Below are 19,286 nucleotides of genomic sequence, written 5' to 3' on the forward strand. Positions count from 1 at the left end.
CTTTCTGCTGTTTGGGTAGTTTAGTGGAGACAAGTCTCCCAGACTTTCCTGCCTGGGTTGGCTTTGAACCCCGACCCTCAGATCTCAGTCTCCTCAGGAGCTAGGATGACAGGTGTGAACCAGGGCGCCCAGCCTACCTCAGGGCTCACCGAGGCATCCCGCACCGGTGCCTCAGCGTGGTGGCATGGCCTGGCTGTTTTCTGGCAGGTAGATGTGGGCAGGGGACTGGGCTTCTGTGCTTCCTCTACTGGCAGGTGTCTTGTAGAAGCTGCCGGCCCAGGGCCTACGTGCCCACCGTGGTGTACCTCAGCCGACCTTTTACACCCTCTTGTCCCTTCCCTGCCAGCATCTGCAATTGCTACCTTTGCCTTAAAAAAACAAACACAAAACAGTGTTCTTGACCTTTAGAAAGAAAATTGCACCTCGCCTGATTCTGGAATGCTCTCTGGTTAATGTCTTACTTTTCCTCCTCAGGGCCAGAGATCTGGGCTGGCTTGTGGCTCCAGGAGGCACCTTCCTTTCTCTCCTGCCTTCCCTGCTGTGCCTAGAGATGCCCCTGCGGTCCTCACGACTCTCCGGCCCGGCCCGGGTCTTCCTGGCTTTGCCGTGTGACATTCCGCGGGAACTCCACCTTGGAGGCACACCTCTCATGGTTTTGCCCTGAGCCAGCCTGGACCTATCTATGCCATTCCAGTAGCTGAACAAGTGCACTACCACACCCTGCCTGTTGAGGTCTGGAACCACAGGATCCTCCCAATCTCTGTCTCCTGAAGTGTAAACTACCGCGGCCAGACCCCTGGTCAGCCTTGGGGATTCTTCCTTGCCCGCCTTCTCCCACTAGTTATTTCTTCCCCTCTGGCTGCTGCCTGGGGCCTTGCCAGGCTCCATCATAAGAGGAAGCAAGATTTGTCATGGCTGGGGAAGCCACTGCCACCATACCACATGCTGTTGCTGGGCAGAGGCTTCCATTTAACACTTGGGTTTTTGTTTTTGTTTTTTTGGTCCGGTCGTAGGGCCTGAATGAACTCTGGGCCTGGGCGCTGTCCCTCAGCTCTTCAGCTCAGGCTAGCGCTCTACCACATGAGCCACAGTGCCACTTCCAGCTTTTTTCTTATGTGGTGCTGAGGAATGGAACCCAGGGCCTCAGGCATGCAAGGCAAGCACTCTACCACTGAGCCATCTTCCCAGTCCCCACTTCCAGCTTTTCTATGTGGTACTAAGGAATCGAACCCAGGTCTTCATGCATGGTAGGGAAGTACTCTACCACTAAGCCACATTCCCAGCCGGATTCTTGAGCTTCTTAACCCCATGCTTAGTAACTGGAAGGCACAGCTTTTTTTCTGTCTCACTGTGGAGGACTGAACCTAGGGCCTTGCACACGCTAGGCAAGTGCTGTGCCACTGAGCCACACCCCTGTTGGTCCATGACCACAAGCTTGCTGGATATTCTGCCTTTGCCCCTCCTCCCCCTCCCCCTTCCTCCCGTCTTTAGGATCCAGAGGCTGATCGTGAACAACAGTCATTTGGACTTCCTGTTGGGTCAGTACCGAGGGAGAACTGGGAGAACCGGAGGAAGGGCCGCGTGACTCCCAGCTCCCGCTGGCTCCCGCTGGCTCCCGCTGGCCCTAAGGCTCCCTGGCAGTGCTTCTCAGCAGACAGCTAGACCTGGGGCAGCTGTTGCTCCCTGACCTGCTCCCTTGTACATTGCCCCTTCATGAACTCCCCTTGGTTACACATTCAGGGGGATATTGCCTGCTGCTCTTGTCTGATACACAAATGTCTTCTTAAGAAAACTGCACTGAGAGTCACAGGATTCTGTGGTTGTTAGCACACTGCATATGTTTCAACTCACCGTGTAACCAATGTCTTCCAAGCTTCCCCTCCTCTGTGTGTGCTCAGAGTTAAGTTACACAATGTTACACATCATCGGTGACCTAGCCATTTATTATGTTTTCAACTTCCTACTTTCAAAAATAAGGGTAGAGGAAAAACCTTGCATGTGGCTTCTCTTTTGAGCAGTGTGTGTGTGTGTGTGTGTGTGTGTGTGTGTGTGTGTGTGTGAGAGAGAGAGAGAGAGAGAGAGGAGAGAGTTGAACTCAGAGCCTCATTGACATCACTGCTGGCCACTCTAAAAATCCCCAAGCCAGGCAGTTCCTCGCACAGGATAGGTACCAAGCATTGGTATCATGTGAGCTACACCTCTATGACTGTGTTTTGCTGGTTAATTGGAGATAAGAGGCTTGTCTGCCCCCCTGGCTTTGGTCCTTGATCCTCAGATCTCAGCCTCTTGAGTAGCTGGGATTACAGGTGTGAGCCATAGTGTTCAGCTGGAAGGACTCTTCCTCAGGAAGAAGTTTCTGGGAATGCTACTGATTTAAAAGGGAATCGCATCTCTATGAAGGCTCTTCAGAGCGCTGACAAATTGCCTTGTAAAAGGATTATGGTACTGACACTGCCAGAGCTTTTTCTGAACGCAGCATCGTCTCACAAGCGCTGGGGAGTGTTTTTGTGTATAGGCTTTGCTAATGCAATAGGCAGGCTTAACCATTTGAACTTGTAATGGTAGCCATTTAAAGTGATCATGGGGGCTTGGTGGTAGAACACTAGCTTAAGTTGGATGCATGAGGCCCTGGGTTCCATCCCTAGCACTGCAGAAAGATAAAACGAGGGGAGCTGGGCACTGGTGGCTCACTTGTATCTTAGCTGCTCAGGAGGCTGAGATCTGAGGATAGTGGTTCAAAAACTTTGAGCCTCAGCTCAAATGGTAGAGCACTAGCCTTGTACAAAAGAGCTCAGGAACAGTGCCCAGGCCCTGAGTTCAAGCCCCACAACTGACAAAAACAAACAAAAAACTAAGGAGAGAGGAAAGAGGGAAATAATTGGGAGACTGAGGCCAAGCCTGACTCACACAGTGAAACCCTGCCCATAAATAGATTAAAAAAAAAAAAGTTAGGGCTGGGAATGTGGCTCAGTGGTGGAGTGCTTGCCTACCATGCATGAAACCCTGGGTTCAGTTTCCTCAGTACCACATACACAGAGAAAGCTGGAAGTGGCGCTGTGACTCAAGTGGTAGAGTGCTAGCCTTGAGCACAGAGAGGCTCAGTGACAGTGTCCAGGCCCTGAGTTCAAGCCCCAGGACTGGCCAAAACGAAAAAGAAAAAAAGGTAAAAGTAAGTTAAGGCCGTTTTCAGTTAAATGGTACCAGAAGGACAGCAATTTGAGGAGACAAGAGATTTAATTCCTCTCCACCAGCCTTCCTTCTTCATCCAGCCTCTTCAAGTTGGTTCTGTCACCTGAGCTGGGCTTCCAGGGCCTAGCTTTGTGTTCGGGACCACTGTTCTCAACATTGAGGTGACACATGCAGATGCCCTTTCCAGTGTGGCCTGGCCCTCCTGCGGAGTGCTTTGGACCCTGAGTAAGTTACTCTCTGCATAACCTCTGCACTTTTTCTTACTCCTCCAGTTAGACACACTCTAGCCAATTGTATCTTTTTCAACTGGCTATGCAATCAGATGTTTGCCAAGTCTCCTCCTCATCTGTGTGTTCAGTATTAAGTTACACAATGTTACACATCATCAGTGACTCAACTGTTACATTTCCAACTTTCCACTTTGACAAGTAAAGTTATAGGAATATCATGGCATTGTGTTTGGTCCTAAATCTGTTTATATCAGCCATATACCAGTGTAATTCATTTAATTACAATTATATACACTGGTGAGAAACATGAAAAGAAAGCTATTCTATAGCACTCAATGCTTTGGAATGACTTAAATTACAGTTGGAAATTACTTTTTTTTTTTTTTGTCAGTCCTGGGGCGGACCTGGGCGCTGTCCCTCAGCTCTTCAGCTCAAGGCTAGCGCTCTACCACTTGAGCCACAGCGCCACTTGTGGCTTTTTCTGTTTATGTGGTGCTGAGGAATTGAACCCAGGGCCTCGTGCATGCAAGCACTCTACCACTGAGCCACCTTCCCAGCCCCAGAAATTACTTTTTAAAGCACATATGAATCCAAAAATGGTGGTAACAAACTGTCATCTCAGTACTTGGGAGACTGAAACAGAGAGATCCTGAATTTGAGGCCAGCCTGGATACATACTGAGATGTCATCTCAACAAAACAACCCTTGTCCCCAAATAAACACAAGTGTGGTTTCTGGTTTGCAGGCAGTAGTTTACCTTGTTTGAAGTTCAGTCTGTGCCTCAAGCTGGACAAAGAACAGAATATTTATCGACCCTAAATGGTATTGATATTAGGAAATACTGAGAATGAGGAGGAACCCAAGCCTGACTCCTGCCAGCCCCTCACCCCGGCCTGCCCAGCAGCCTGGGAGGGTCAGTCTGACCTGCTGATTTCTGGGACAAGTAAACAAGGCAAGCTTAAGGTCACCGGCTGGGTAACTAATCAAAACAAGAATGCCAACAGCAGCAGGAGGTGGTCTGGTTTCTTTTCATCATCCTTTAAAGTACTATTGACCTAAAGTGGGTTAAGATACCCAATGTGAGAAGTCTTATCAGCATTTAAAAAGACATGAAAATGCAGGGCCCCGGTGGCTCACGCCTGTCTTCCCAGCTACCCAGGAGGCTGAGATCTGAGGATCTCGGTTCAAAGCCAGCCCGGGCAGGAAAGTCCGTGAGACTCTTCTCTCCAAAAAACCACTAGAAAACAGGAAGTGGTGCTGTGGCTCAAGCGGTAGAGTGCTGGCCTTGAGCTGAAGAGCGCAGGGACAGCGCCCAGGCCCAGAGTTCAAGCCCCACGACCGACCAAAAAAAAAAAAAAAAAGACGTGAAAGTAAAGCTGAAAATGTCAGCCTGCGGTGCCTAAACTTCTTCCTGAACCTGGTCGCAGGGGCCTGCGTGTCCGAGTGGGACAGTGTGCAGCGTGCAGACGTTAACGCACGTTTATTAACTTTCTAACTTACAATAGTCACACGAGGTAATGTGCCCTTCGCATCCCATTCGTGCGGACCGCGCACGCGCGCGCGGTGCGGGTCCAGGGCCTCCGCTCTGACCCGGCGCGGCCTCTGAGCTTTCCGCTCGCGGCCAGCGCTCCACCACCGGAGCCGCGGCTCCCCGGAGGGCTTTTCCGTGTCTTCCTGGTGGGGTTCGGAGGTGGCAGTGTCTCCTGGCTCTGAGCCGCGCTCCTCCGCTCCTCCGGGGCGGCTGCGGTGCCGGGAGCCCGGGCCGGGCCGGGCTGTCTCGGTCGCCCCACCCCCCCGCCCCCGGCCCGTCCCCAGGCAGCCACGGCCTCCTGTCGTACCTCGTGGTGGGCCGGTCCGGCGTCCAGATCCCGGGCTCGGAGGACGGCGGCCTGGCCGGGCGGCTGGCAGGAGGCCGCTCCGGGGCGCTGACCGCGCTCGGCCCGGGAGGCCAGGAGTGCGGGGCGCAGCCGCCCGGCCACTTCCGGTCAGGCCGGGCGCACCGGCCGCGGTCCGTCCTCCCGCGGCTTTTCCTGCAGGCCGGACGCGCGACGGCAACTCTAAAACCCCCTCGGCCCGGCCCCGTCCGCGGCCTCCCCGCGGCCTCCCCCGCGCCAGGCCTCGGGGCCGTCACCCGGCGAGCGGCCGCCCGCGCCCGGCTGAGGCGTGCGGGGCCCGGCGGAACCCCGAGCGGCCTCCGCTGGCCGGGCGTCCGGGTGCCGGGCCCGCGCCGCCATGAGCAGCCGCCACCAGGCCGCACGCGGCCCTTCAGCCGGGACGACGCCTCGTAGGCGCCCGAGGCCCTTCGCGGCGAGAGGCCGAGCGCGGCCCCTCGAGGGCGGCCCGGGCGACTACTGAAGGCCGGGGCGCGGAGGGCGCGTCCGGGAGCGCAGGCCCAGGTCGAGGGGCCGTCGGGTCGGAGCGGGCAGCCCCGCCGTCCCCGCCTCGCCGTCGGGCCTGCGCCGCGCAGCCCGCCCCGGCGGGAGGCCGAGGCCGAGGCCCGGGCCCCAGCAGCCCCGCGGCCGCCCCGGCCTGGGCCGGAACCCAGGCCCGAGCGGCCGCCCCCGCCCGCGCCCGCTCCCGCCCGCGGCCCCGCCGGCCCCCGCCGGCCCCGCCGCCTCCCGCTCGCGCCCCCGCCCCCGCTCCGCCCCCGGAGCCGCAGCCCCGCCCGCCGCCGCCGTCGCCATGTTGTGGCTCCCGCAGCCGGCGCCGGGGACGCGCGCGGCCGAGCCGGGGCCCGCCGCCGCCGCCGCCCTCAGGTAAGCGCCCCGCGGGGCCCGCCGCCCCGGACGCCCCCCCCCGCCCCGTCCCGGCCCCGGGGCGCAGCCGGGCGGAGCCGGGAGGCGGCGGCCCGCGAGCCCCGGAGCCCCGGCCGGGAGCGAGCCCGCGTCCGCGCCGCGCCCGGGCCCTGGCGCCCCGCGGCCCCCCGCCCGCGCCCGGAGCCCGCCGCCGCCCCCTCCCCGGCCGCCGCCCGGCCGCCCGCGCCGGATAACGGTGCCGCTCCGCCGGGCCGCGCTGACAGCGCCGCGGGCGCCGGCGCCGACCCGCCGCGCAGCGCCCCTCGCCGGCGCCCCGCGGGCTCCGCGCCCTCCGCCCGCCCGAGCTCCCTCGGGGCCGGACCGGTCCCCCGCCCCGCGCGCGCGGCGGCGCGGCGTCTTCCTGCCCGGCTGGCGGGCCGCGGTGGGCCGGAGGCCGGGCGGCCTGCGAGCCTCCGCCCGCGCGGGGCGGGACCCGACCTTCGCGCGCCCGCGCCTGACGCCCGCGGGCCGGGGCCGGGGCCCGCGGGGGTCGCTGGCAGGTGCACGCGGGACGGGGCCCGCGGGGCGCCGGGCGGGCTCCCAGCCTTCCCGCCCGGGGGCCGCGCGCCCATTGCCCCGGTTCCCACCGGCGCGGCTTGGCGGCGGCCCGTGGCGCCCGCTCGCGCCCGCGGAGGCCGGGCCTCCTCCACCGCCGGGACTGCAGGCGGCTCCTCAGCACCCGGCCCGGCGTGTGACCGAGCGCTTATCGGCAGAGCTAAGTGTGCGTGAATTCGCGGGTAAAGGCCCCGGGTTGAGCCTCAGCCAGCTCCTACTTGTCACCGGATCCGTGCGAGGCAGGGCTGCCCCCGGTGAAGTGCACGTGAAATGTGTGCCAGAAATACAGTGCTAAATGCTCAGGAGAAAAGCGGGGAGAACTGGGTGTACAAGGGTGGATGGTTTTGTATGTGTGTGTATCTCACACAGTTATCTATGTGTGACATAGGTGCGTCTGTCTGTCTGTCTGTCTGTCCGTCCGTCTGTCCGTCTGTATACCAGGCTGGCCTGCCTTAGCCTCCTGAGTGCTGTGCTGGGATTACAGGCATGGACTACCATGCTCTGCTGAGCCAGTGTCAAGTTTACACTAGAGTAGTTTGGAGAGGAGTCCTTGCGGAAGTGTCTTCAGTGCGCATGCAGGCACACACGCTAGTACTGGGGCTTGAACTCAGGGCCTGGGAGCTGTCCCTTTTTCACTCAAGTCTAGCACATTACACACCCTTACTTCCAACTTTTTGCTGGTACATTGGAGGTAGAGTCTCAGACTTTTCTGCCCAGCCTGGCCTCATACCAAGACCCTCAGATCTCAGCCTCCCGAGTAGCTAGGATGTCAGGCAGGAGCCAGTGGCGCCCGGTGTTTTATTTTAGCAAATAGGGCTTCACCTGGGGCCACACAGGCGGAGAATGTGCTCTGAGCTCGGACGGTCTCCGCCCGGGCGAATCAAACTTTTGAAGGAAGTGGTAAGCTAATAATTTCAAACTGTGCTGAAAGAAGAGAAAGATGAAGAGAGGAGAGACTGGCGGGGAGCAGGGGCACAGGAAGGCTTCCCGGAGGAAGTGACGTGCAGGCCCCGGCGGGAGGAGGGTGAGTTAACCGTGTGTGGACCGGCTCAGAGCCTGGCCAGTTGGAGGAAGTGAAAGAATGCAGGGGCTGGAGGGGACGTGTGGCAAGGTGCTGGGTCCGTCCATGGCCTAGGGGCCTGGCCTCCTGCCTCTGAAGTGCAGGCTGCACGTCGACTGTAATTAGGAATATTTACATTTTAAAGGTCTGCTCTCCTCCAGGGAAAGTGCTAGGAGATGGGGCAGGCCTCCCGGGCTGCGGCCTGACTTCCTGGTGGGTCTGGGAAAGCTCCCTGCTGTGAAGGGAGGCCTGGGCGCCGAGGCTCCTGGGCTCTTCGGGAGTGTCTGCGGGCCGGGAGCCTATTTCAGTGATTTGTGCAGTCTTGTGTTTACAACGCAGTCCTCTGCAGGCTGTGGGAGAATCGGGTTTTCATCGGCCTCCTACGAGGAAGCAAGCCCAGGGGTGGCGGTGGCTTGGCCAGTCACATTTGTAGCAGCCTGGATTCAAACCCAGCTCGCTGGCTCTGGAGTCAGGTACACAAATTTGCTTATTAGCCTTCTGCCTCAGTTCCCTCATCTGAACAGGGAGAAAAGTACTTAGCTCATAGCCTTTTGTTGTTGGTGGTCTTGGGGCTTGAACTCTGGGCCTGAGCGCTGTCCCTCAGCTCTTCAGCTCAAGGCTAGCGCTCTACCACTTGAGCTACAGCGCTACTTACTGTTTTCTGGTGGTTCATTGGAGGTAAAAGTCTCACAGACTTTCCTGCCCGGGCTGGCTTTGAACCTCAATCCTCACATCTCAGCCTCCTTTAGTAGCTTGGATGACAGGCGTGAGCCACCGGCGCCCGGCACCTCATAGCCTTTTTGTGTGGATGAAACTGATCCTTGTCAACAGTGTAGTTCAAATGTTAGTTGCTGTGATTTACTTCTGTGTTGGTACTGGGGCTTGAACTCAAGCCCTCAAGTTTGTTCATGGCTGGTATCGTACCATTTTCTGCCGGTTAATTTCCTGCCTGGCTTGGAAGCTCCCTTCTCCAGGTCTCAGTCCCTGAGCTAGGAATATAGGGGTGAGCCTCTACTGTCCTGCTCCTAATTTGAGGCTGTAAACCTTCGTGCTGCCTTTCGCCCATGCGACCAGTCATTTTGATAAGGAGGAAGGCAGGGACGGTTCAGGTCCTGAACCGTTTGGCTTGTCTTTTTCTCAGCAACTTTGTGCAGTGCTCCATGTGGAGAATTACTCAACACTGATTTTTCATTCCAGGCTCCAATATGGTGCTAGAATTTGTGAATAAAATGAGTTCCTTTCCTCTAGGGGCTAGAGTACCCAGGAGAGATCAGGTTTTTGTTTTTGTTGTTATTGTTGTTTGTTTTCCAGTACTGGGGCTTGAACTCAGGGCCTGAGTGCTGTCCCTCAGCTTCTGTGGCTCAAGGCTAGCACTCTACCACTTGAGCCTACAGCACCACTTCTGGCTTTTTCTGTGTACGTGGTACCAAGGAATCAAACGCAGGGCTTTACACATGCTAGCTAGCTAGACAGGCACTCTACCACCGAGCCGCCGAGGCCAGGTATTTCAAAGGACCAGCTACAGTGATTAGTTACCATTCTCCTCTATACTTCTGGCTAAAGAGCTAGCTGTTCAGCAGTGAGAATGAGATGCCGAGGAAGATGGGAGAGCTTGAGGGAGAAGGTAACTTTTGAGTGAAGTTTTGCAGGCAAATCAGACCTGAATGAGGACATGCTGCGGGGACCGTGCACGTGCAGGAATGGAGCTGTGAGGGGCCTGCGGTCTGGGAGCGAGGCCGGAAGGCCTGGGGCCGCCAAGGACGGTTGAGGAGTTTGATTTTTTTTTTTTTTTACTTTTATTTTTTGGTCGGTTGTGGGGCTTGAACTCTGGGCTCTGGCCCAGTCCCCGTGCTCTTCAGCTCAAGGCACGCACTATACCACTTGAGCCACAGCACCACTTCCTGTTTTCTAATGGTTTTTATTGGAAATAAGAGTCTCACGGACTTCCTGCCCAGGCTGGCTTTGAACTGCGATCCTCAGATCTCAGCCTCCTGAGTAGCTAGGATGACAGGTATGAGCCACCCGCACCAGGCCAAGGAGTTTGATTTTAATACTTGAATTTGAACTTAGAACCTTGAAGTGCTGTTGGGTGGGCCCTCGAGCACCAAGGCTCAGATTTTGTTCTGCAGGCCGTGGGGAGGTAGGCGAAGAGAGGCAGACACGCTGCGGTGGTGTCACAGCATGGTCACAGGTGTCACCCGGATCGCACGGTTTCTGTGGATTGCTCTACCTCAGGATCTGAGACCAGAAATTCAGTTTTGCAGGCCGTCAGCTGATTGGCTTCAGGGAGACTGACTCAGGAAGTGGACTAAGACGGTGAATAGACTCAGCGTTTTAACTGACCGCAAGGGATGGACCTGCAGGATGTCCTCTGAACTGCCTCACGGCCTTTCTGGCCTGGGCTGGCACCAATACCAAAATCACTTGTTTCAATTTCTGTTTGTTTTTCTCAAGCTCCATAAAAATTAATATTTCCAGGGGCTGGGAAGGTAACTCAGTGGTAGAGTGCATGCCTTGCAAGCATGAGGCCCTGGGTTCGATTCCTCAGCACCACATAAACAGAAAAAGCCGGAAGTGGCGCTGTGGCTCCAGTGGTAGAGCACTAGCCTTAAGCTGAAGAGCTGAGGGACAGCGCCCAGACCCAGAGTTCAGGCCTCAGGACCAACCAAAAAAAAAAAAAAAAGAATATTTCCCTTAACAAGGAATATTTCCTCCAACAACCCTTCAATGTAGTCACTAACAGTATTGATGGATGGGAAAGGTGATTCTCTATCTGCTGGGTGGGATCTTTAGCTTGTGAGTTTAAAGAAGAGGGCAGAGCTTTTTTTTTTGGGGGGGGAGTCTGGTTGTGGGGCCTGAACTCTGGGCGGGGACACTGTCCCTCAGCTCTTTAGCTCAAGGCTAGTGCTCTATCACATGAGCCTCAGCACCACTTCCGGCTTTTTTTCTTTTTGCTTATGTGGTACTGAGGAATCGAACCAGGGCCTCATGCATGCAAGGCAAGCGCTCTACCACTGAGCCACCTTCCCAGCCCGAGGACATAGCTTTACTAAGAAGGAAGTATTGTGGAAGGCTGTGCAGGCCGTGGGGCATGGGTAGTTTGGTGTCTGGGCTGTGGCAAAGCAGCTGCATTAGCCGGGTGCCAGTGGCTCACACCTGTAATCGTAGCTACTCAGGAGGCTGAGATCTGAGGATCACAGTCCAAAGCCAGCCCAGGCAGGAAAGTCCGTGAGACTCTTATCTCTAATAAGCCACCAGAAAACTGGAAGTGGCGCTGTAGCTCAAGTGGTAGAGCGCTCGCCTTGAGCTGAAGAGCTGAGGGACAGCGCCGAGGCCCAGAGTTCAGGCCCCACAACTGACCAAAAAAAAAGCAGATGTGTTGCAAGTTGTCTAGGAGCTGAGATCTATGAAGTATGGAGATTGGAGGGGTCTTGCAGTTGCGTTTGAAGGAAGATTGATTTAGTCTTTACTTCCATTCTGTTTGGAAACAAAAACTAAAGTAATTCATGTCCCCTGCCTGGCCCCAGGAGCTTTGCGCACACTCCATACTGCTGCTTCCTGCTTCTGAGCCCTGGGAGGAGCAGAGCCTTCAGTGAAATGAATGGACCCGGTTGCTGGTTATTCTTTTTAAAACTCTAAAGCTACACAGGGGATACGTGTGCAGGTAGAAAACCTAAGAAGTGCGGATGATGTACAGAGGGAACCAGACTCACTAATAAACCCTGAGCCCACAGCTACTCCTGGCATCTTGTGTTGTGTCGTTGTTTGTGGCCTGAGGGCCACCCCCAGGTGTATCACCTGGAGCTGCAGCCCCAGCCCTCCTGGTGTTTGAGTTAGACCTTTATCTCCTACGCAAACACTGGTTTTAACTATTTTATTTATGTTTGTTTCTTTCTTTTTTTAACAAATGAACTTCCTGAATAGGAGTGCTGCGAGGTCCTGCTGTGCCGTCTGTGGGTGTCTGGTTGCTCTGCAGACAGGTGTGATGTGCACACCTGGACAGGAGCTGGCCACATTCGAGAAGCTTGTTTTTGATGGCAGGGGAATGTGTGCTGACATGTCATCTCGCACCCATTCTATGGATCCAAGTTTGGTGCCACCAAGTTAGAGTTGTCTTTAAGTCCCTACCATCTCCATTTCCGATGTTGAAGGTGGCCTATCAAGAGGTAAATTAAATGGTGGGGCTGGGAAGGTGGCTCAGTGGTAGAGTGCTTGCCTCGCATGCATAAAGCCCTGGGTTTGATTCCTCAGCACCACATAAACAGTAAAAACCAGAAGTGGTGCTGTGGCTCAAGGGGTAGAGTGCTAGCCTTGAGCAAAAGAAGTTCAGAGACAGTGCCCAGGCCCTGAGTTCAAGACTCAGGACTGGCAAAAACAAAAGTACATCCCACAGCTCAGGCTGAGGCCGCAGGAGTGGTCGATCAGGTCTAACAGAATAGACAGGCTGGCTCCGGGGCCGGGTTCTCAGTAAGATCTCCTTTCCTCTGAGTTATGGGGTCCGTGAGGATTTTACTTGGTTCTTTTTGCTTTCTCCTACCATTTTAATGTTGTAAAGGCTTTTTTATGTTTCAGTCAGTATGGAGACAAACATTGAAGGTCCTAAAGCAAAAAGCCAGACTGTACAGACTGTGTCCTTCAAAACCGGGCATGATGCTGGAGCTGGTCACTGTTAGAAGAGAAGCCCTCTGTGTGGCCCAGCCCCGCCCCCCACCCCGACCCCCCTTCCCAGGGGTGTTAGGCAGCTCCTCCAACCAGCATGCAGCTGTGGTGCTGAGAGTGTGCACAGTTTGGTTGGGTGGCTGCTTCATGGCTAGGTTGGTGGGTTCTGAGAGCGGGTCTTGTATTGTCCAGGCTGGCTTCAGGCTCTAGCCCCTCCTGCCTCAGCCTCTTGAGCCCGGGGTCATAGCGCGGGCCATCCCGCCTGCCTGAGTTAGGTGCTTTTTTTTTTTTTTTTTAATTTTAGAAATGCTCCTAAAGAAAGCACTCATCTTCCAGCGGCCGAGTGAGGCACGCCCGAGGGCTTGGTGCTAAAACCTGAGACCACATGCCAGCCTCCCCTGCACTCCTGAGGGGCTCAGGGCCTCCCGTCCTTGACGGCAGGACCTTTTCTCCGCACTGCCTGGGCAGGCCGGAGCGGGGGCCAGTGTGGCTCGGCACGCTGCTCACATGCAGCGGCTCTCGGCAGCTCCCTGTCTGCAGCTGAGAGCGCTGCCGCAGCGCGGGGCAGACCCCCGCCTGAGGCCTCCGCACTGCAGCAGGCCCCAGCCTGCGGCAGGCCAGGCGCTCTGGGGTCCAGAAACACAGCTAGGCAGAGCTTTGGGACTTGCAGAGGAGGGACCCCATTTCGGTCTTGCTTTGTTAGGCCTTTTGTCCTGGAGTGAACTGGCTAAGTAAGGTGGTGAAAGCTATGTCACTAATACTTCATTTAGGCTGTGAGTCTCAGGTCCTTAAAGATAGTAAATGTGTGATGAATACTGCACATACATACATGTATGTATTTTTTACATGATACACAGAAGTGTACATAAATATAATTTTGACAATTAAAAATAATAAGGGCTGAGAATGTAGCTCAGCGGTAGAGTGATCACCTAGCATGCATGAAGTCCTGGGTTCCATTCCTCAGTACTATATACACAGAAAAGGCCAGAATGGTGCTGTGGCTCAAATGGTACAGTGCTAACCTTGAACAAAATAAGCCCAGGGACAGTGCCCAGGCCCCAAGTTCATCAAGCACCAGGACTGGCAATCAATCAATCAATCAATCAAAAAGTCTGTGTCTTATAAGCAGCAAAAACAACTTTCCATTTCGTATGACTTAGGAAAAAAATCACTTCATCTCTCATAACCTGTTTTTATTTTCTGGTCAGTCATGCGGCTTGAACTCTGGGCCTGGGCACTGTCCCTTAGCTCTTCAGCTCCAGGTGAGCGCTCTTTTACTTGAGCCACAGCACCACTTCCTGTTTTCTGGTGGTTTATTGGAGATAGGAGTCTCACAGTCTTTCCTGCCTGGGCTGGCTTTCAACAGCGATCCTCAGATCTCAGCCTCCTGAGTAGCTACGATTACAGGCATGAGCCACCGGTGTCCGGCATAACCTGTTTTTTCACTTGCTTTTTTTTTTTTTTTTGGTCAGTCCTGGGGCTTGAACTCAGGACTTGGGTGTTGTCCCTGAGCTTATTTTGCTCAAGGCTAGCACTCTACCACTTGAGCCACAGCGCCACATCTGGCTTGTTTTGTGTATGTGGTACTGAGGAACTGAACCCAGGGCTTCATGCATGCTAGGCAGGCACTCTACCACTGAGCCACCTTCCCACCCCCCACCTCCCCCTTTTAAGTTATAAAGGAGATGTACAGTTACCAGTTCATGAGTTGGGTAATAGGTACATTTCTTTCTGGACAGTCACTCCTTCCCTTGCTCTCTCCCAGTTTTTTCCCTCCCGTCCCTCTCAAAGTTATAGTTCATTCTCAACTTAGTGCCTACTGAGTACCACTGTTTTCTAATTAGATTTTGCTGTTGTCTTGAGACTGGGTTGTCTGTCCTCTGTGATCCAGCTGCCCTGCATCCTCCGGCTTTAGCTTCCCTGGTGCTGAGATCACCTTGAGTCCACCACTCCTCACCAGAGTTCCATTTGTGTTGAAAGTCCTGCAGAGCTCTTGTGCACCTGGGCCAACAGGGATCTCTAATCTTCAGTCAGTTCTGAAAAGCCTGTTCTGGCCCAGCCCTAGCTGGTGCTCTGTGAACTTGACAGTTGTGAGATGAACTTTGCCCTCAGGCCTTTACCCGCTGTAAGCAATTAGGAAACGGTTTGCTTCCAGACCTCAAATGTCTTAAGGAGGCTTTTCTTCCTTGGGCCGTGGTTACTGTCTAGAGTCTGAGGTCCCAGGGTTTCCTCTAGGGAACATTTTCTAACATCCAGGATGGACTGAGTGTCCACTTGGGAGAAGAGCATAGTGACGCTCCCAGAGCCCTTCTGTTCTGGTGGCCCTGGGGGCGGAGCCCAGGCCTGGCACACGCTCGCCCACTCTAGCGCTGAGCCGCACCCCAGCCCCATGTCCCGCGGCCTCCTGACCTGCCTGTGCCCTGCTCGCAGAAGAGCAGCCCCGCCTGCCAGGGTGAGTCTTATGCCTGCATTCCACCCCTGCCCTCCAGTCCCTGGGGCCAGAGGCCTTGCAGTTCCATCCCAGAGAGCCCCAGCCGAGGCCACACTCCTAGTAGCTCACCACCAGACAGTAAGTATCCATCAAGGGGAGACAGGGCGCAAGAGACACAGTTCTGGCTGCTGGGTAAACCAGGGCAGCACAGAAACGCCTGCTGGGCTGCGTCCGGCTCCCTGCACCGGCTCCCGGCACCACGCTAGACTTAGACTCCCTTTCCAGGCGTTGACACTTACCTGTAAGTTTGCTTAAGCAGCATTTGTTTTCTTCTCTCTACAGGTGGTGTGTGGACTCCAGACCAGGTGCCTAGTCCCCCTCCCACTCCTGGGGCCTCTCGCCACGCCCTTGCTCTGAGAGCTGCCCGAGGTATGGAGCCAGGCTGACTGGCCTCCCCTACAAATGCTTCTCCGGTCCTTGGGTTTTCTTTGGTTCTGGTGGTAAATGAATGCAGCGCTGCTCATCACTCCCTAAATGGGTGGCTCCTTGGCCCTGAGCACATTTGCGGCAGCAGCCCTCCCTGCTGCCTCGCTTTCTTTTCTTTTCTTTTTTTTTCTTTCTGCCTATGTGGTGCTGAGGAATTGAACCCAGGGCCTCATGCATGCAAGGCAAGCGCTCTACCACCGAGCCACCTTCCCAGCCCCTGCTTTCTTTTTTTTTTTTTTTTTTTAAACATTTTTAAATTATATCTTTAAGTAGTTGTACAAAGAAGGTCCCATTCTACAAAACAGTGTATGAGAACAGGGTGTCTGACAACATTGCCACCACCCTCCAACCCATCCCTTCTCTCTCTTTTTCTTTAAATTGAGATTAGGTGATTACATAAATTTCAATGCCTCACAGTGTTGTGGAATAATGATACTTATTAAAGTCACAAACACATTTTAACCTTCACAAGGCAAGTTGTATTATCATGGCCTATAAAGTTTGTGAATTCTATGAGCTTTGACAATATAAATTATCTCTCCCACATCAGGTGATGATTACATTTCTTTCCTTTGCTTGGTGTGGGCTGTTCCCTCTTCCCTCTCATTCCTCCCTTCCCATTGCTGTCTTTGGGTTGCTTAGTTCTTTTTCTTCTATGTCCAGTGCAGCTGATGGGCCCCTTTGTTTGTTGTGTGTTGTTCTGTTTCCCACTTATTCTATTCCTCCTTCTGGCTTCCCTCCATTGCGTGCATATATCTACCATTTATATGGTCAAGACCAGGGAGTCATTTAGCAATGATATGACAAAGTGGGTAACTGTCCTTTGTTTCTTGAGGCCTGTTTAATTTGTCATATCTTCATGCATTTTGGCTTTAGCATCCACATATAGGGAGACCATGTGCCATTTGTCTCTTTGTTCTCCCCGCCACCCATTTCTGAACCTGTTCCTCACTCCCTGAAACCCTGTCCAGTCTTCCCACAGCCCTTGCAGCTGCCTCTCCACTTTCTGACAATGGATTTGCTTTCTCTTAGAGGGTCACAAGTGGAGCCATTCAATTTTTGTCTTTTGAGTCTGACTTGTGATGCTGTGTCATGTAGTATAATGTTTTCAAGGCTCTTCCGTGCAGTGTGTTACATGTCAGATTTCCGTTTTGGGGGGTAGGTAGCTTGAACCTGGGCTTCACACATGCTAGGCAAGGGCTCTACCACTGAGCTATATCCCCAGCCCCCTTCCCTTTGTGTGTGTGTGTGTGTGTGTACATGCACACGCGTGCACGTGGGCGCTTGTCCTGGGGTGTGAACTTAGGGCCCGAGTCTTCTCTGAGCTTCTACTTCCAGCTTTTTGCTAATTAACTGGAAACAAGACTCTCACACTTTCTTGCCTGGGCTGGCTATGGGCTGCAGTCCTCAGATCTCAGCTTCTTGGGGAGCTACAATGATAGGTGCAAGCCACGGGCGCTCAGCCCCACCCTTCCCTTTTAAGGACAATAATATTCCATTTATTCAGACGTCCACATTTTACCATCCACTTGCCCTACCAGCTACCTGGTTGCTCCTCCTCTTGGGTACGGTGAGTAGAGCTCTGTGAGTACGGGCGTGTGGTACCTGAGGCCCCCTTGGATGAGCATGTGCCCAGGAACACCTTGCCCTGCTTAGGACCTCAGTCTCGTTTCTTAGGGCAGCATGTGCTTTGGGGATGTCTTTGCTAGGTTCGAGGAAGTGAAACCATGCAGCCCCGGCATAGTGGGTCTTAGGTGAGGGCAGGACCGCAAGTCTGAGTTTGCTTCGATGTCTTTGGGGCCTTTTGGAGTGAAACCAGCCTGGCTTATTGAATGGCTAGCTTAGAACATGTTATTTTAAAAGTAAAATTAGAATTACTTCTCCCTAAATGTTCCTTCACAGTTGCTTTCACTGGTGGTCATTTGCCATAATTTCCCTGTTTATACAGACTCTTAAGAACTTGTGTTTTAATTTCCAACCTCACTTTGGAACAGCTTTAATGCCTTTTGCAAACATGAAGGTTTTATTTTATTGCTTCTACAAATATTCATTGAGTACCTAATGGGGAAGGTAGTGATGAATGACAGATAAGCCTCTTCATAAAGCTTACAGCTCAGCTTTATTCCTCTGAGTGATTTTGAGTATGTGACTCTTTTTCATGGCCGGGCGCCGGTGGCTCACACCTGTCATCCTAGCTTCTCAGGAGGCTGACATCTGAGCATTGTGGTTTGAAACCAATTCAGGCATACAAATTCCTGAGACCCTTCTCTTCAATTAACCAGCAAAAAGCAGAAGTAGAGGTGTGTTTCAGGTAGTAGAGCACAAGTTGTGAACAAAAGATCTGAGTAAGAGCGTGAGGCCCTGAGCTCACGCCTCAGTACCAGGGACGCACTTGCCTTGTTAAGAACCTCACTGTTCCTAGTTCTCTGTAGTGACACCACCTAGACATTCATGTGCGCACAGAGACAGTGCACGTACCGCCACTCAAGTCCTACGAAATGTAGTTGCTGAGTCTTTTGGGGTTACAGTTTTGGCAGTGAAAATTCTGCTTACTAGTTCTGCTATGACCAGAAGTCCTGTTTCTTTCCTCTCACTTCTAGTAGGCCTGGTGACCCCCTTCCAAAATTAAGATCATATTTGTACCTCATGCCCCGCTTATGTGCTCACTTCAATATTTGCTAAAGTTTCCTAGATGAATTCATAGACCCTCTTAACAAACAATGGGAACTGGTAGTAACCCTTTAAAAAGCTTCTAGATCTTTCCTGAATAGAAACTTCTCTGAAGGGCTGGGCGCTGGTGGCTCACGCCAGTAATCCTAGCTACTCAGGAGGCTAAGATCTGAGGATCGTGGTTCAAAGCCAGCCCGGGCAGGAAAATCCGTGAAACTCATCTCCAATAAACCACCAGAAAACCGGAAGTGGCGCTGTAGCTCAAGTGGTAGAGCGCTCGCCTTGAGCTGAAGAGCTGAGGGACAGCGCCCAGGCCCGGAGTTCAAGCCCCACTACTGACCAAAAAAAAAAAAAAGAAATTTCTCTGAAGAAAGGGCCTTGTCGTACCAACTTGCCAGTCTGGAGTTGTCTTTGCCCCTAGGGGCTCCACTACCACTCCTGTAGGTGAAATTTGCTCTCACTTCAGACGCAGAGAGCTAGAGAGCTCTGTCCTTTAAACAGCCCAAGTTAGGGAATCAAGCATGCACTTGCTGAGTAGAGAAAAAGATACCTGGGTGTGGATACCTGGGTGTGGTGTAAAGTCAGGTCTCCTGTGAGAATCAGAAGTATCCTGCAGGGAGGAAGAGTTCGTGCCATTTTTGTTCTGTTTTTCTAGTGCCATTTTTATTGATTTACTCACATTGGTACTGAAGCTGGACCTCTGGGCCTTGTGCTTGCTAGGCAGGCACTCCGCCCCTTGAGCCAGGTCCCTTTCACTTCTGTTGTATTTTGGACCGGCTCTGCTGTTGCGGCCTGGTACTCGGGGATGAAAAGAGCACGCGCGTGTCTGTGAGCTTTCTAAGAAGGAGGCTGAGTGGTGGGCTTCTGGCGCGTGCCGCCACTGCACGGCACCCACGCCCCTGACGCCCCTGAACGTAGCGTGCGGAGGGGCGCCCTCGCTCCCGGCCCAGCAGCCGGCCTCGCTCCCGGCCCAGCAGCCGGCCTCGCTCCCGGCCCAGCAGCCGGCCTCGCTCCCGGCCCAGCAGCCGGCCTCGCTCCCGGCCCAGCAGCCGCCCGCGCTGCCCTTCCAAGAGGCTGTGAGAGCTGGCAATGGGCTTGTCACTGTGCGTAGCTGCTCCTCTCCTCCCCTCCCTGCAGCATGGGCGCCCGGGGAGATGCCCGCGTGAGGGGTTCCACGTGGCTGGTGAGCATGGGCGTGGTGGCTGTGG

General features: G+C 54.2%; 3 protein-coding genes across 6 annotated transcripts in view; 2 read left to right on the forward strand and 1 right to left on the reverse strand.

The window, feature by feature from the left end:
- Sec11a (SEC11 homolog A, signal peptidase complex subunit) overlaps window positions 1–5,446 on the reverse strand; it is a 27,956-nt gene extending 22,510 nt beyond the window's left edge. The window contains exon 1 of the mRNA XM_070043324.1: window positions 5,258–5,446. The gene's annotated coding sequence lies outside the window, so the exon portion shown is untranslated. The remainder of the gene's footprint in view (window positions 1–5,257) is intronic.
- Window positions 1–19,244, forward strand: part of LOC138841791 (basic proline-rich protein-like) — a 23,913-nt gene extending 4,669 nt beyond the window's left edge. The window contains exons 3-6 of the mRNA XM_070042677.1: window positions 5,235–5,703; window positions 5,887–6,935; window positions 15,265–15,351; window positions 18,997–19,244. Of these exons, the coding sequence (XP_069898778.1) occupies window positions 5,235–5,703; window positions 5,887–6,935; window positions 15,265–15,351; window positions 18,997–19,244 (1,853 nt within the window). The remainder of the gene's footprint in view (window positions 1–5,234; window positions 5,704–5,886; window positions 6,936–15,264; window positions 15,352–18,996) is intronic.
- Znf592 (zinc finger protein 592) overlaps window positions 6,098–19,286 on the forward strand; it is a 31,772-nt gene continuing 18,583 nt past the window's right edge. For 2 of the 4 annotated variants that reach the window (XM_070043326.1, XM_070043329.1), the window contains exons 1-2: window positions 6,098–6,175; window positions 15,265–15,351. The gene's annotated coding sequence lies outside the window, so the exon portion shown is untranslated. Of the gene's footprint in view, window positions 6,176–7,044; window positions 8,303–13,124; window positions 15,061–15,264; window positions 15,352–19,286 lie in introns of those variants that run through there. The other 2 variants (XM_070043327.1, XM_070043328.1) reach the window with 2 other exon arrangements.

The sequence above is a fragment of the Dipodomys merriami genome, unplaced genomic scaffold (assembly GCF_024711535.1).
Source record: "Dipodomys merriami isolate MVZ:Mamm:240054 unplaced genomic scaffold, mDipMer1.0.p SCAF_33, whole genome shotgun sequence".
Taxonomy (NCBI): domain Eukaryota; kingdom Metazoa; phylum Chordata; class Mammalia; order Rodentia; family Heteromyidae; genus Dipodomys; species Dipodomys merriami.